This window comes from Notolepis coatsorum (assembly GCF_963971535.1).
Source record: "Notolepis coatsorum genome assembly, chromosome: 16".
NCBI classification, from domain to species: domain Eukaryota; kingdom Metazoa; phylum Chordata; class Actinopteri; order Aulopiformes; family Paralepididae; genus Notolepis; species Notolepis coatsorum.
The window spans coordinates 78,189,740-78,204,739 of record NC_140180.1 but is presented as its reverse complement, the minus strand read 5'-3'; the positions used below and the strand labels follow the sequence as shown (position 1 = coordinate 78,204,739).

At 42.7% G+C, this 15,000-nt stretch overlaps 1 protein-coding gene across 1 annotated transcript in view; it reads right to left on the bottom strand.

The window, feature by feature from the left end:
• Positions 1–15,000, bottom strand: part of gria1a (glutamate receptor, ionotropic, AMPA 1a) — a gene marked incomplete at both ends in the record, with an annotated part of 251,785 nt that overhangs the window by 89,738 nt on the left and 147,047 nt on the right. Inside the window, 2 exons of the mRNA XM_084331814.1 lie at positions 2,341–2,451; positions 6,450–6,554. Of these exons, the coding sequence (XP_084187940.1) occupies positions 2,341–2,451; positions 6,450–6,554 (216 nt within the window). The remainder of the gene's footprint in view (positions 1–2,340; positions 2,452–6,449; positions 6,555–15,000) is intronic.

The window sequence follows — 15,000 nt, the reverse complement described above, 5'->3', positions numbered from 1 at the left end:
ATCCATAAAGCAGAGGGGTGAGGAGAGAGAAGAGAAGATAATATAAGAGGGGAGAAGATACGAGAATATAAGAGGAGAGAAGAGAAGAGAGTAGAAGAGAAGATTATAGGAGAGAAGAGGAGAGAAGAGAAGATACGATAAGAGAATATAATAGCACACACACACACACACACACACACACAGACACACACACAGACAGAAGCGCAAGTACGTACAAATACTTACACACACACACACACAAGGATGTAAAATGTACATGTTGATTAGTTGAACTGCAGTTAGGATACTTTACATTAAGTAAAAACACTCCTTAAGGCCGCTGCTCCCCGGTCGCTGAGGTACATTTTGAAATTGACACGATTCTCTCTTTGCACGCGTCTCAGTCGATGCAGAAAGCCTATTAAAAATAATGCCCCACATTGTGCTCACAGCAAGTGAGCACGTGAGCACGTGAGCACGGCGGAGGCGCAGAATAAGGCATTCCCTGCACGCAGACACCCAGCCTTAAGACGCTGGTCTCAGTGTAACGCCCTCCAGGTGGAGGCGCCCCGCCTGGCTGTGAGATGAAGCACAGCCAGCCTCGCTCCTCCTAAACCTGGCCGGTGGCCGTGGACAACAGGGTTTTTCACGGGGGGTTAGATAGTAGAAACCCCTTACCCATTTAACCCTCACAACGGAGCAAGGCTGTATATACTGTATACGTCACGACCCACGGTCCACTGTACACAGCGGAACATCTCAACCTTAACAAGTACTTTGACCTTGTGTTGAGTCTTGAAACAAGTGAGAGAAAGCAGGAAGAAAATTGGCCAACGGGGGAGTGATCGTTTCTCTTGTTCCAATACAATGGATTTGCACATAATTATTTCAGCACCATGGACTGAGAATGGAGGTGTAATTATCATCATTAGTCGTTTGTTTAAAATAAATGCATTGCATTTAGGGATGTCCTGATCCGATCACGTGATCGGAGATCGGGGCCGATCGCGTGATTTCCAGAAGATCGGAATCGGGTTTAAAAAATATATTAAAGATTCGGTGCACCACTGATAAGCTTTATTTTTTTTTTTTTTTTTTTAGAATTTTGATCCAATGCTGCAATAAGTGAGAAAAAAATTGCTATATATCCATGTTGGTTATAATGGATATACTGTTAAAAAGCCATATCCATGTTGGATATAATGGATAGTTGGATACTTAAAAAAAAACTTGATTGTATTTTTTTCTTTTCTTTTTTTCTTAATGCATTGCCGAAAGATCGGATCGGGAAAAATCGGTATCTGCAGATACTCAAAATCACATGATCGGGATCGGATCAAATGTGATCGTGCCTAATTGCATTACATCATTTTTAGTAGGTAACCAAGGAGTCTCCTCTCTCACACCAAGTAAGCCCGTTATTGACTTGTAGATTAATTTAATTACCCTGTGTGGAGGAATTGAACCCCGATCAATGCGTGTAGAGACAAAGGTGAACTCACTTAATAAGGTTTATTAGCTTACATGGAACCCAGGAGAATTGGCGTGGAGAGACCCGGGGAAACCCCTGGCCGGGGGTCCCCTAAACGGGCTCCTCGAGACAAGGGAACGATGGGCTTTGTAGGTCATAGAGATGGGTGTGTCCAGGTGAGGGAGTCAATTGGACGATTGGATGGGGGGGGGTCTGAGTTAGCGGATGGAAAAGGTAGGTTTGGCCCAGGTCGGGGTTGGAGGGTGGTTCTGAGGGGGGAGGGGTTGTAGAAGGAGGAGGGGGGAATGTGGGTTTCAGGTGAGGGGGACGGGTAAGGAAGGGGGGTGGGGTGAGTTAGTGGGACAATAGGTGGGTGGATGGGGGAAGGGTAGACAGAGGGCTGTGGGGGAGGGGGAGATACAATTATTCCACACCTGTCCACGTCCCTATGCTTTGTCCTCATAGGCACAGTAGCCTACTTGTTGGTTTGCAAACGTTTTTCATAGCCTGAAAGGTACAGAAATCAATCGGATGGTCGTTAATAGCTGCTGCTATTTTATTTGTTGAACGCTTCTCTCCTCATGATTTATACGGGCGGTAGGCTACGAAATATAAGCTCCATCTCTCTGCCTCCTCACACTCTCTCTCTCTTTCTCTCTCTCTCTCTCTCTCTCTCTCTCTCTCTCTCTCTCTCTCTCTCTCTCTCTCTCTCTCTCTCTCTCTCTCTCTCTCTCTCTCTCTCTCTCTCTCTCTCTCTCTCTCTCTCTCTCTCTCTCTCTCTCTCTCTCTCTCTCTCTCTCTATCTCTCTCTCTCTCTCTCTCACACTATCTCACACTATCTCACACTTTCTCTCTCTCTCTCTCGTCTAACACACAACACACAGACTCACCAGGATGGTGGTGACTATGTAGGTCCTGTTCTGCAGGAGGTTGGTGTCATTGCTGCTTCGCCCGAATGTGGCCGTGCTGACGTACTTCTCATCCTCGTTCCAGTAGCCCACCTGTGGTGGAGAGGTCACGTGAAGAAGTGGAACACCAAAACAAACAATTTGCCAAATTATTCGGATTATCTCCCTACCTACAGTAGACAGTTATGGAATTATAATTCCATATTATAATTTGAACCAGGGACCATAGGATCCATAGGAGGCCACACTAACCAGCTGAGCCAAAGGGTCAGTTAGCAGGTGCTGGTTGACTGCGACAGACTCGTTAATAGTTTACAGTCGTCCTCCCCACCAAGACACGTGTCCTCACATGTTCTTTCATCAACACGTGCACTTTCCGGGGGTTAAGGCCCCCATTGCTACCTGGATACAGATTCACGGGGCAGTGAGATCCCACCACTGCCACCAATGTAACCGTAGCAGGTGCTGGTTGACTGTGACTCGTCAGTTAGTTTAGCAACATACATTTTCTCAAATGGGTGTTTTTATCAATTTGGCGGTTCTTGACAAGAAAGAGGTTAAGAATCACTGTTTTTTTTTATTTTATTTTTTTATCTTGCACAGTTGAAAAATACACAAACATTACAAAAACATTACAAATAATACCCAGTTCAGGGAGAGGCAGACAACCCAAAGGGCTTCTTTTGAAGCCTGCATGTTAGAATGTCATAGTTCTGTAAAATAAAAAAAAATAAAAGATATATTTGATATAAATATTGATCTTAAAGTTGAGATGTTTGGACCCCTTAGCTCTATATCTTACTTACTTACCGATGATGATGTCAATCAATAGAGTTCCTCATACTAAAGGAAAGTCAATGGGGTCACGCTCCTTTCAGTGCAAGCTGACTGAGGCTGGTGGAAATGTACCTGGTGTGCACCGTGCAGTAGATATCAGCAAGCCCTCAGTCAAGCTTGTGCAGAGCGGAGCTCGACCCCATTGCCTTTGCATTGATTTGTGGCGAACACACAGTAATTAGGTTTGCTATAAATGCCCCTTTTTAAACACATCACTGTAACACTTATACACCTTTAAATTGGCAATCACTACACTTTCAATGAGAAATTCATTGGCTTACACTCATTTACAAAATCCTCCTTGGTCTGACCCCTCCTTATTTGATACACCTCTTAAAATCTACTCAGGTGTGGCTTGGTAGCGTAGAGGACTAAGCACCACCGCCTACCACCGCAGAGACTCTGGGATCTAATCCAGCTGTCAGCGGTACCTCCAGCTTGGTTAGTCGTCAAACACAATTGGCAGTGTTAGCGGGTGGGAAGCCGTGAAGTTTGAGTCCTGGTCGTTGCAAACAGCGACTCCTACTGGTCGGTAGGGGCGTCTGTTCAGCAGGGAGGGGATCTGGGAGAAATAGCGTGCACCTCCGTACGTGTTACGTTCTCCCAGTGAAACGCCTTGCTGTCAGGTGAAAAGAAGCGGCTGGTGACCACATGTATTGGAGGAGGCGTGTGACAGTCTACACCCTCTCCAGACCGACAGTAGGGCAATGCGCGCAACAACCTTGCTTGTTAACACGTCCTTGCTCCCAGCAGTTGGAACGAGATACAAAAGATTTTGAAAATGGACGGCTACTTTTAACCCTTTCACTGCCACACTACAGAAGGTTAACCCTTTACTTAACCTTCTGTAGTGTGGCAGTGAAATGGTTAACCTGCTGTTGTCTGGCAGTGAAAGGGTTAACATTCTGTGTATTGTCGCAGTGAAAGGGTTAACCGTTTGGTATTGCGGCAGTGCAAGGGTTAAGGAATCTATCGCAGCGTTGTTTACACACCTGCAACTGCCACCCAGTCTTTTAACTGATGTGTAAATAGTCTGTTCTGCTTCATGTATTACATACCTTGTAATTTTATTTGGTTGTTTGTTCGGTGCATGTTTTAATTATTCCCCTTATCTCTGTGATGTATGTTCAACACTATCCAGCCACATATCCTAGCAAACAAAATGATTCAGTTAACTGCATAATTCAACCATCACCTGGTGCATGAAATACCCGACCTCAGTTTGTTAGGCTGGATGATATAGTATCAGATTTTATCTGGATGAAAACTGGAGCCCCTCAGGGAACAGTTTTACCTCCTTTTTTCTTCATTCTTTATACTGCAGACTGCAGACACAGCGAGGCCATGTGCCATATGCAGACATCTTCAGATGATACTGCTCGTATTGGTCTCATCAACAAAGGTAATGACCAGGCCTATAAAAAGGAGATTGACTCATTTGTTCATTGCTGTGATGGCAATTTTTTACAGCTTAATGTTGAAAAGACCAAAGAGCTAGTTATCAACTTCAATAGGAAGAAGGTGAATGTCTCTCCTGTAGGGCTGACCCCGATTAGACGAATAGTCGACTAATGAAATCGATTGAAAGGAGCCGTAGTCGACTGCCAACCTCTTAGTCGAATGAAAAAAAATTATATATATTATAATATATATTTTTATCATTCTTTCCAAAAGCAAAGAGGCCTAGAAGTGTGGCTAACGCTAATGGAGTGCATACCAGCAAGGCTAACTGCCTAAGAAAATGGGCACAGAGGCACTGAAAGAGGATTTCACCCATCTAATGAACACACTGAGTAGACAAATATCAAGATGTATCCATCAGTGGACCAATTGCATGCTTTTGCAGAGGACAAGAAGCCTTCAGTCGACTCCTTCAGACATTAAGCACCCCCCCAGCCCAAAAAAATAAAAAAAATATATAATAATAATACATTTACCAGTCGACTATCAGCAAATTTCGGCCAATCAAAGTCGACTATCAAAATCCTTAGTCGGGGACAGCCCTACTCTCCTATCATCATTAAGGGGCAGACGCTGGAGACGCTGGGTTAGAATCCAGCTCTCGGCGTTGCTATCAGCTTGGCTGGTCGTTCATACTAACACAATTGGCAGTGTTAGGGGTGCGAAATCTGATGGGTGGGTTCCTGGGCGTTGTGGACAGCGACCCCTACAGTTTGGTCGGGGCGCCTGCACAGCGAGGGTAGGATCTGGAGGGAGGTAGTGTCACCTTCCACACGTTACACTCTCCCGGTGAGAATCTGCGCTGCCAGGCTGGCTGCCGGCTGGTTGCACATGCGTCGGAGGAAAGCATGTGACAGTCTCCGGCCTCCCGGACCAACAGTAGGGGGGAGTGCGCAACAACCAGGAAGGGGGTTGGGAATTGGCATTACGACTAACAGTGGGATGGGAGAAAAATCGGAAAAAGGAGGGGGGAAAAAGATAAAAAAAATCATTAAGGGGCAGGAGGTAGAAATAGTCCAGTCTTATAAGTATCTCTGTGTCCACCGAGATACTGGAAGAAGAACACAGATTCCCAGAAAGCCCAGTCTCGACTCTTTCACTTGAGGAAGCTTAGATCTTTTGACATCAGCAGGTCACTTCTTCATATTTTCTACCAAGGTATCCTTGCTAGTGTCCTCTTTTATGATGTGCTCTGCTGGGAGGGCAGCATGACGGTCATTGACAAAAATCGTATAAACAAAACTGTTAAAAAGGCTGGCTCAGTGATTGGCCTTCCCCCTGATTCCTTGGAGATCATTATAGCCAAGCAAACAAGGACTAAACTGAACTCTATTCTTTCTTTTGAAGGCCATCCTCTGTATAATGTATTTGATGCTCTGCGAAGCTCATTTAGTGACAGGTTTTTGATGCCTCGATGCTCTACTGAGCGACTGAGAAGGTCCTTTGTTCCTGCTGCTGTTAAATTCTAGCTAGCTCTGTATTGTGAGGCGCTCTTCTCTTTTATTTTCTTTCCACTGTATGTTATTGTTTCTTGTCTGTGTATTTTTACTCGCTCTGGTGGCAAACCATGTTTCCCCTCTGGGATTAAGAATAAACCATACCATACCATGTATCGTCTGTCTCTTTTCTATTTTATTTTATAAATTATTTTGCACCCTTTCCCTGTTACCCTTCGAGTGACTCGTTTGTCCTCTCACCAGGCCGTCATTGTAAATACGAATTTGTTCTTAATTGACCTGCCTGGTTAAATAAAATAACATGTTAAAAAGGTTAAATGACATTAGCAGGCTCACCTTCTTGGGTCCAGATGGGGCCAGCTCCATGATAGCAACAGTGTAGTTGGTCCTGCGGCCTTTCTCGTTGAACTGGATGTGACCCGTCAGCCCGTCGATACGGACCTGCAGACAAGACCAGAGATGACTAGCTGATGCTTTAAGAGTCTCATGAACTGTGAACAACAAGTCAGCAGAAGGGGTACAACTCTGGCAGCTAAGGGTCAGTGGTATTGTTTGTAGCAGTGTCGAGCTTGAGTGTTACACTCTGAGTGCATAGTAGTATATACATAGTATAGTAGGTAGTAGTATAGGCATAGTAGCATAGTACACAGTACATCGTATGGAAACAGCACGGCACAGGACAAGAAGGCCCTACAGAGAGTGGTGCGCTCAGCTGAGCGTACTACGGGTATTGCACTACCACTCCTGCAGCCTGCAGGTCTTATATAACAAGAGGTGCAAATCCAGAGCCTGCAGAAAAATGAAAGACCCTCACCACCCCAACAACAGCCTGTTCAAGCTGCTGCGGTCAGGCAAATGCCTGCAAACACCAGAAACTAGGACAGAGAGACTTCGGCTCCCCCAGGCCATCAGAGTCTTGAACACTGAACTCTCCACACACAAGCACACATGAGCACACATATAACACACACACACACACTGTATACGCTCACACACTTACAGTCACTTTAGCATGAACACACACACACACATGCTGCACACGCTCACACTCAATGGTCACTTTACACAATGAAAGGTCACTTTAAAAACAAGAACGGGAGTGGTTCTTGTATAGTAAACAGATGGATAGCAAGCTAGCATAAGGACACATAGTATAACTGTAGATTGTATAGTATAGCATTGTATAGTAGTGTACATAAGACCCAGTGCCTCATCCGTAGCTAACAGTGTATTGCACTAGCGCAGGACCTTAGCACGTCTTACCATGCTTTTTGTAAACTTCATGTACATATACCTGTTATGTCTTATTCTTATTACTTGTATTATTGCACAAATGTCTTATTCTCATCCTATTGGATTCTTATTATCGTATTATTGCATTATTGTATTATTGCACAATCGTTGCGGGCAAGACCCCCCGCATTTCACTGTATGCTTGTATGCCGTGACAAATAAAACTCTTGACTTGACTTGACTTGATCGTAGATCGTAGTATAGACATTATTATCATAGTAGATAGTAGTATAGGCATATTAGCATTGTCCATAGTACTGTAGATAGTAGTATAGACATTATTAGCATAGTAGATAGTAGTATATGCATAATAGCAAAGTACATAATAGTAAAAGACAGTACGTTTTTATTATTTTGGCCGTGTTTCATCTGTCCTGACTGTGGTGGAAAGTTTGTTCCACCACCGTGGAGCGAAGACAGAGAATAGCCCGTTTTTGACAGACAATCTAAGGGAAAATGCTGCCTACCTTTAAACATGACATTCATATCGATGCAGTAACTGTAATATCAGTACTGGAATTGAGATACACTACTCATTAGAGGGAAAAGTATTATTACTGTATTGCATTATTTGTAACACGTTACTACCCAACACTGCCCCCCTCCCCGTTAATTTCTTTAATTTTAGTCTTTGTCAATTTGGTACAATTTACCAACACAGCAAGCATGAGGAGGCATTGGTGCATAATGTTCATTGAGATCCTCCATATTATAATAATACAATACAAATAAAACTAATACTGAAACTAATAACAACTAAAGTAAAACTAAAAGTTTTTATGAAACTAATGAAAAATACAAAACTATAATAACCCTGCCACACACACACATTCTCAGAAAAAGCCATGCCACAATCCATGTTGGGTGGTTACAGTAATAGCATTACTCAGTAACGAGTAGGCCTAGTGTTACCAGCAGTTACCCCATCAGAAAAAAACTCCATTATTCCATTACTTTGATGTAGTCAAAACCAAAGATGACGAGAACATCCTTGTTGATCTAAAATCTATCCAAACTGTACTCAAGGCTTAGGTGCTCGTAAGGGAATACAATGTAAAAAGTCGTGACTCTAAAGATATGAAATAGCGCTGAATGGTACGTCTTCTTCATTTGGGCTACAGTATGTATTCCATGGAAGCAGGTAGAAACCTCAACCATACTGGTATAATTAAGGCTTAAAGAGTAAATTGAAGAAGGCATTATTATTATTATTATTATTATTATTATTATTATTATTATTATTATTATTATTATTATTATTATTATTATTATTATTATTATTATTATTATTATTATTATTATTATTATTATTATTATTATTATTATTATTATTATTATTATTATTATTATTATTATTATTATTATTATTATTATTATTATTATTATTATTATTATTATTATTATTATTATTATTATTATTATTATTATTATTATTATTATTATTATTATTATTATTAATCATCAGTGCTGTTTCATCCTTTGACTGCGAGAGGAGCCCCGACGACCGACGTCTCCTACTTTCCACATTCGGCCCCCCTACTACAACAACAACAACAACAAGTTGTTCTTAAGGATTGTCAATTTACGCCAGCTGTGCTTGATGATCAAGCCTGAAGTAGTCTTGTTACCAAACTGCTGCAGGAAAAAAGCTGCTGGTTTTCAGTTAATGAGCTTCACACCAGATGTGCTGCGCTCTGCGCTACAGTGGGCACCGTGTCCGTTGAAAACAATGATGTAGCTCAGCGTGGCTCTGTCATTGTGGTAGCCTGCATGTCTGGTGTTGCTACCCTGACCAGGGGCGGAGCTAGGGGGTGGCTACCTGGGCTCAAGCCCCGGATGTATTCTGAAAAGCCCCGAATCTATTTTAAAAATAATTTTTTTTTTCTTTTTTTTTTTTACAATTCATCATTGTTACATGAAAATATGTTTGCACCAGATTTAGCAGAAGCTAATTTCCATCTGTGGTCTATCCAGCTGCTAACTGTATTTGAGTGAGTTAAGTCTTGGTGTTATGGTAGACTCAGACCTAAGCTTTAAATCACAATCAACAAGTTGACAAAAACTTAATTCTTCCACCTTAGAAACATAGCTAAAGTACGGCCATTTATAAATCAAAAGGACGCTGAAAACCAGATCCATGCCTTTATCTCAAGCCAACTCGACTACTGTAATGCACTCCTTACCGGCCTCCCGAAAAAATACGATGATAACTATTTTATTGCAATGCACTATTGCATTATTTTATTCTATTTTACTAACTATTTTATTGCACTGCACTATTTTACTTTGTATCAGTGAATCATAGACGCCTGGCCATAAGAGCATTCGGAGCATCTCTGCTCTCCCACTATTGAACTTGGGGGAGCAAAGGTATGATCTTGCTCCACCACTTTTTGATTATATGAAAAATATGATATATCCCCCCCCAATATATAAATCTAACCATAACTACGTTATGGTTAACTGAGTTTTATAGTGAAAAGAGCAGCTTTATTGGTCAAGATTGAAGGCTCTATATTGCAGGAAATTGCACGTACAGGTTAATTAAATTCAAAAATAATCTGTCGTGGAGGGGGTCGTGCGTGACCCCCTCCAAACCACCCCTTGCCTGCCCAAAAAAAAAATTATTAAAAAGAAAATTATAAAAAAAAAAAAAAAAAAAAGGGGGTCCATATGGGCTAAGCCCCGGATCTCCTACAATCCTAAATCCGCCCCTGACCCTGACGTGATAATTCACACAGAGGCGAAGTAGTCTATGTTAGAAGAAGAAGATTAGTTTATTGTTAATGTACACAAGGCATTTTTTCCAATTCCTCCTAGTTACACATACAGTACACACAGTCCTCGTATCCCTCCTAGTTACATGTACAGTACACACAGTCCTCATATCCCCCCTAGTAACACACCAAAATGTATGTATTTCACATTGTCTGCTACAATGTTGGTACAAAAAGGTGTATTTGTACCAAATTTCACATGGAGGTTCAAAACACCTAACTAGAACTTTCCATGTTAAAAAAAACTATAATTCCCTGGTAAACTATGCATTTATTAAAAAAGAAACACAAGGTTTCTTCAGAGGGTGTTCTTTTTTTAATAATATAATAATAATAATAATAATAATAATAATAATAATAATAATAATAATAATAATAATAATAATAATAATAATAATAATAATAATAATAATAATAATAATAATAATAATAATAATAATAATAATAATAATAATAAACTTTATTTGTATAGCACATTTCATACAGAAACTGCAGCTCAAAGTGCTTCACAACAGAAACAAGCATAAAATGAGCACGTAAAGTGCAGACATATAAAATCACAGTTTTTTACATTAGGATCTAACATCCCAACAGGCCACCTTGTTTATGGTTTGATTCAGTTTTAAATAGACAATAATAAAAAGAGTAAGATAAAATAGACAGAGTAAAATAGTGCAATAGTGCAGTGCAATAAAATTGTAGAATAGAATAGATTAAAAAAATCAATAGACAGAGTAAAATAATACAAGTTTCTCAAGTTCAAGTTTCTTTAATAGTTGTCATACAGAAGTACAGAATACTTTCATACAAAATGCTTCTTACTGTTTCGCTCCAGAGACTGTGCTAAGACAAGATAGTATCAAATAACATCAAATAACATAGTATAGCATGTAATTTAGAAGAAGAAAATGAGGTCACAGTGTTCGGTATAGACATATGTACAATGTTCTGAGTTACCATATAATATACAATACTATGCAGTGTACTAATGTACAGTACTATATAGTGCAAAGCAGAAATGGGATGAGGTACAATTTAGGTACAATTTACAGTAAGGTGTACGAGTTGTAGTGCAATCCTTCATCAATAAATATAAAGTGTGGGGAGTGGGTGCTACAGTGTGTTTGTTTAAAGTGGGTGTGTGCTATAAAGTGTGTGGAGTGGGTGCTACAGTGTGTTTGTTTAAAGTGAGTGTGTGCGTGTGGATGTGTGTGCTATGTGCGTTTTGGTGGTTGTTGTTGTGTAGTGTTCATTGTTCGTTTAGCAGCCTGATGGCCTGGGGATAGAAGCTTCTTCTGAGTCTTTCTGTGCTCGCCTTGAGACTCCGGTATCGCTTGCCTGACCGCAGCAGTTCAAAGAGGCAGTTGTTCGGGTGACTGGAGTCTTTAATGATTCTCTTAGCCTTGCCCTTGCAACGCTTGTTGTAAATGTTCTGGAGGGTGGGGAGCCCCCCTCCAATTGTGCGTTCGGCTGAACGTGTCACTCTTTGTAGTCTGCTTCGGTCTTGTGCAGTGCTATTCCCAAACCAGGAGGTGATGTTGCCAGTCAAGATGCTCTCTATTGTACATGAGTAGAAGTTCTTAATGATCTTCTGACTGACTTGGAACTTCCTTAGGCGCCTGAGGAAGTAGAGGCATTGTCGTGCCTTCTTCACAACACTGTCAATGTGTGTGGTCCATGTCAAGTCCTCGGATATGTAGGCTCCGAGGTACTTAAAGCTGTTGACTCTCTCAACCGGTGCCTGGTCAATGCTGAGGGGGCTGTAGTCCTTGACCCCCGACCTCCTGAAGTCCACAATCATCTCCTTTGTTTTGCTGACGTTCAGGGAGAGGCTGTTTTCCTGGCACCATCCCGCCAGGACCTTGACCTCTTCCAGGTAGGCCCTCTCGTCGTTGGCAGAGATCAGGCCCACCACCACTGTGTCGTCAGCAAATTTGATGATTGTATTGCTATTCCGCTGAGCCACACAGTCGTGTGTGTACAGGGAGTAGAGGAGGGGACTCAGAACACAGCCCTGGGGGGCCCCTATGTTGAGGGTGATGGATGAGGAGGTGCAGTTGCCTGCTCTCACCACCTGGGGTCTGCCAGTCAGGAAGTCCAAGACCCACTGGCAGAGGTCATAGTTCAAGCCCAGGTCCCTGAGCTTGGCTATGAGTATGGAGGGGACTATGGTATTGAATGCCGAGCTGTAGTCGATGAATAGCATTCTCACATAGTTCCCCTGCCTCTTGTCCAGGTGTGATGCTGCTGTGTGCAGCACATGGGCTATGGCGTCCTCCGTGGACCTGTTGGGGCGGTATGCAAATTGCAGGGGGTCCATGTTGATGGGGAGGGAGGAGCAGATGTAGCCCTTTACTAGCTTCTCAAAGCACTTCATGGCTATGGAGGTGAGAGCTACAGGGCGGTAGTCGTTGAGGCAAGCAGGCTTGGATTTTTTGGGTACAGGGATAATAGTGGACTTCTTCAGGCAGGTGGGGATGACAGCCTGTTCTAAGGACAGGTTAAATATGTCAGTGAATACTGGGGCCAGTTGGTCGGCACAGACTTTTAGGACGCGGCCGGGGATGCCGTCCAGACCTGCTGCCTTCCTGATATTCACTTTTTTAAAGGTCCGCCTCACCTCATGCTCTGTTACCCTGAACACTGCGTCTCCATCAGCAGCCGACCCCCCCCCCCCCCCCCCCATTGCCGTGGCTTGTGGGCTGGTGTTGTTATTACCAGCATCAAACCTCGCATAGAAGGTATTGAGGTCATTTGCTAAGGAGATGTCACTGTTCAGTTTGAGGGAGGCGCCTTTGTAGTCTGTCATCGTTTTGAGCCCCTGCCACATAGCTCTAGAGTCAGCTTGTTCAAACTGGAGTTAAATTTTTATCCCTGTAGCGCCGTTTGGCCTCTGTCACTGTCCTCCTTACGTTGTGTCGCGCCACCTTGTGGTCATTCATGTTGCCTGCCACTAGGCCGTCGTTGTATGCTTTGGTGCGCTCTCTCAGAGCTTCACGGACGGATTTGTCTACCCAGGGTTTTTGATTTGGGTAAACTCTCATTTTGGTAGTGGGGATTGTTTCTTCCACCAAAGTACAAACATAGTCCAGCACTGCCTCCGTGTAGACATTAATGTTATCTGTGTCGCGGAACACGTTCCAGTCTGTGCAGTCAAGCGCAGCCTGGAGCGTCTCCTCTGACGTCAAATCCCATTTCTGCACCTCTCGCGAGACTACAGGAGTACTTTTGATTCTCTGTTTGTACTTTGGTGAAAGAAAAATGGACGCGTGATCTGATTTACAGTGCAATAATAGAATAGCAATAGAATGGACAGAGTAAAACAGTGCTACAGTACAATCAACAGCGGGGTGTATTAGAAGGCTATGGTGAAGAGGTAAGTTTTTAGCTTATTTTTGAAAATATTAAGAGATCTAGCTTCCCTAATGTCCATAGGTAGTGTGTTCCATAACTTTGGTGCATAGTTTGCAAAGGCTGCATCCCAGATTTTCCTTAGACTGTGGCTTGGAACCTTCAATAGACCAGTAGTAGATGATCGCAATGTTCTAGGAGGCACATAGTTGACTAGAGAATTTGCAATGTAGGTTGGTCCTGTTCCATTTAGTGCTTTGTATATAAGGAGACAGATAGGAGTCTAATATGTAAAATATTGGATGCTCCCACAAAGATAATGTATGATGGTGACTTTACACAGCCCCAAATATAAATGGTAGGTTCCCCTGAATCATTAAAGGTTTAACACTTGATACTGACTCAAAGAATATGCTAAGAATTGGCAAGAATATAACACTATGTCCAGGTGAACCTTTGTCTATGTAGGCTTAGAGGGTTAAGCATGAGTCTCCCACTAGGAATATGTTAGTTACAAAGACTTAATTGCCTACATTCTGGTGAATTCTAGTGCATGTGAATCACAAACTAATGAGCCAACAACTGCTTAGTACAATCTACTGTTATAAACCTCAAATAAAACCAAAGGTATAATATTAAGGAGGGATACGACACAAGCACCGCAGCCTTCTGTCAGTCCGTGCCTGGCTGGCTGCCTTGCTTCAGCCTCAAGCAGTGCTTTCAAGACACTTCCAAAAAAAAGGCCATTTAGCAGGCCAGGTAACCAGCCCAATGGCCAGTCTGGACCTGCTGAGAGGTCTGCCAACACATCTTCACTACCGCACAGTCACAGCTAGAAACACTGGCCTGACTGAGGGAAAAAACTGGCCTGCCTCCACCTGAGGCTCAAAGTAAGGGAACAATATGGAAACTTAAAAAAGTGTGTGTATGGTCTGGCAGACGCATGCCTTTACTGGTAAAACAAAGTAAAGGAGATCATGCTGAGACCAGGAGGAAACATATCTCAAGTGGATCCTGCATTATATTGATCCTCTATTCCAGGGGTTCAATACTGTCACCTACCCACAACCCCATTTTGGGTCGCGACCCGTAGTTTGAGAACCGCTGGTCTATTCTATTGACAAGATCAAGATTACAGTGTGACTGGAGTGTTTGCCTGCCATGTGGATTACTTCATATGGGGGGAAGGGCAACCAAACCTCAATAATTCTGTCCTGCACACATGGAACCGCACCACCAGCTAGCTATACAAAGAGATGCACCACTCAGTGAGCTGAGGATGGATGAACCCAGGTCAAAGACAGGCTAAACCCTCTGGGTTGCAAGACAGAGCAGACCAGACGTGATGTTTGCTGCTTGCAGCTTGGCGTCCAGCACAAAACATGCCACTGTGCAGGCAATTCATGAAGCAAACAAACTCATCTGTAAACTCAAGGTTTTGAAGTTCCAACACCTGAAAAATGATG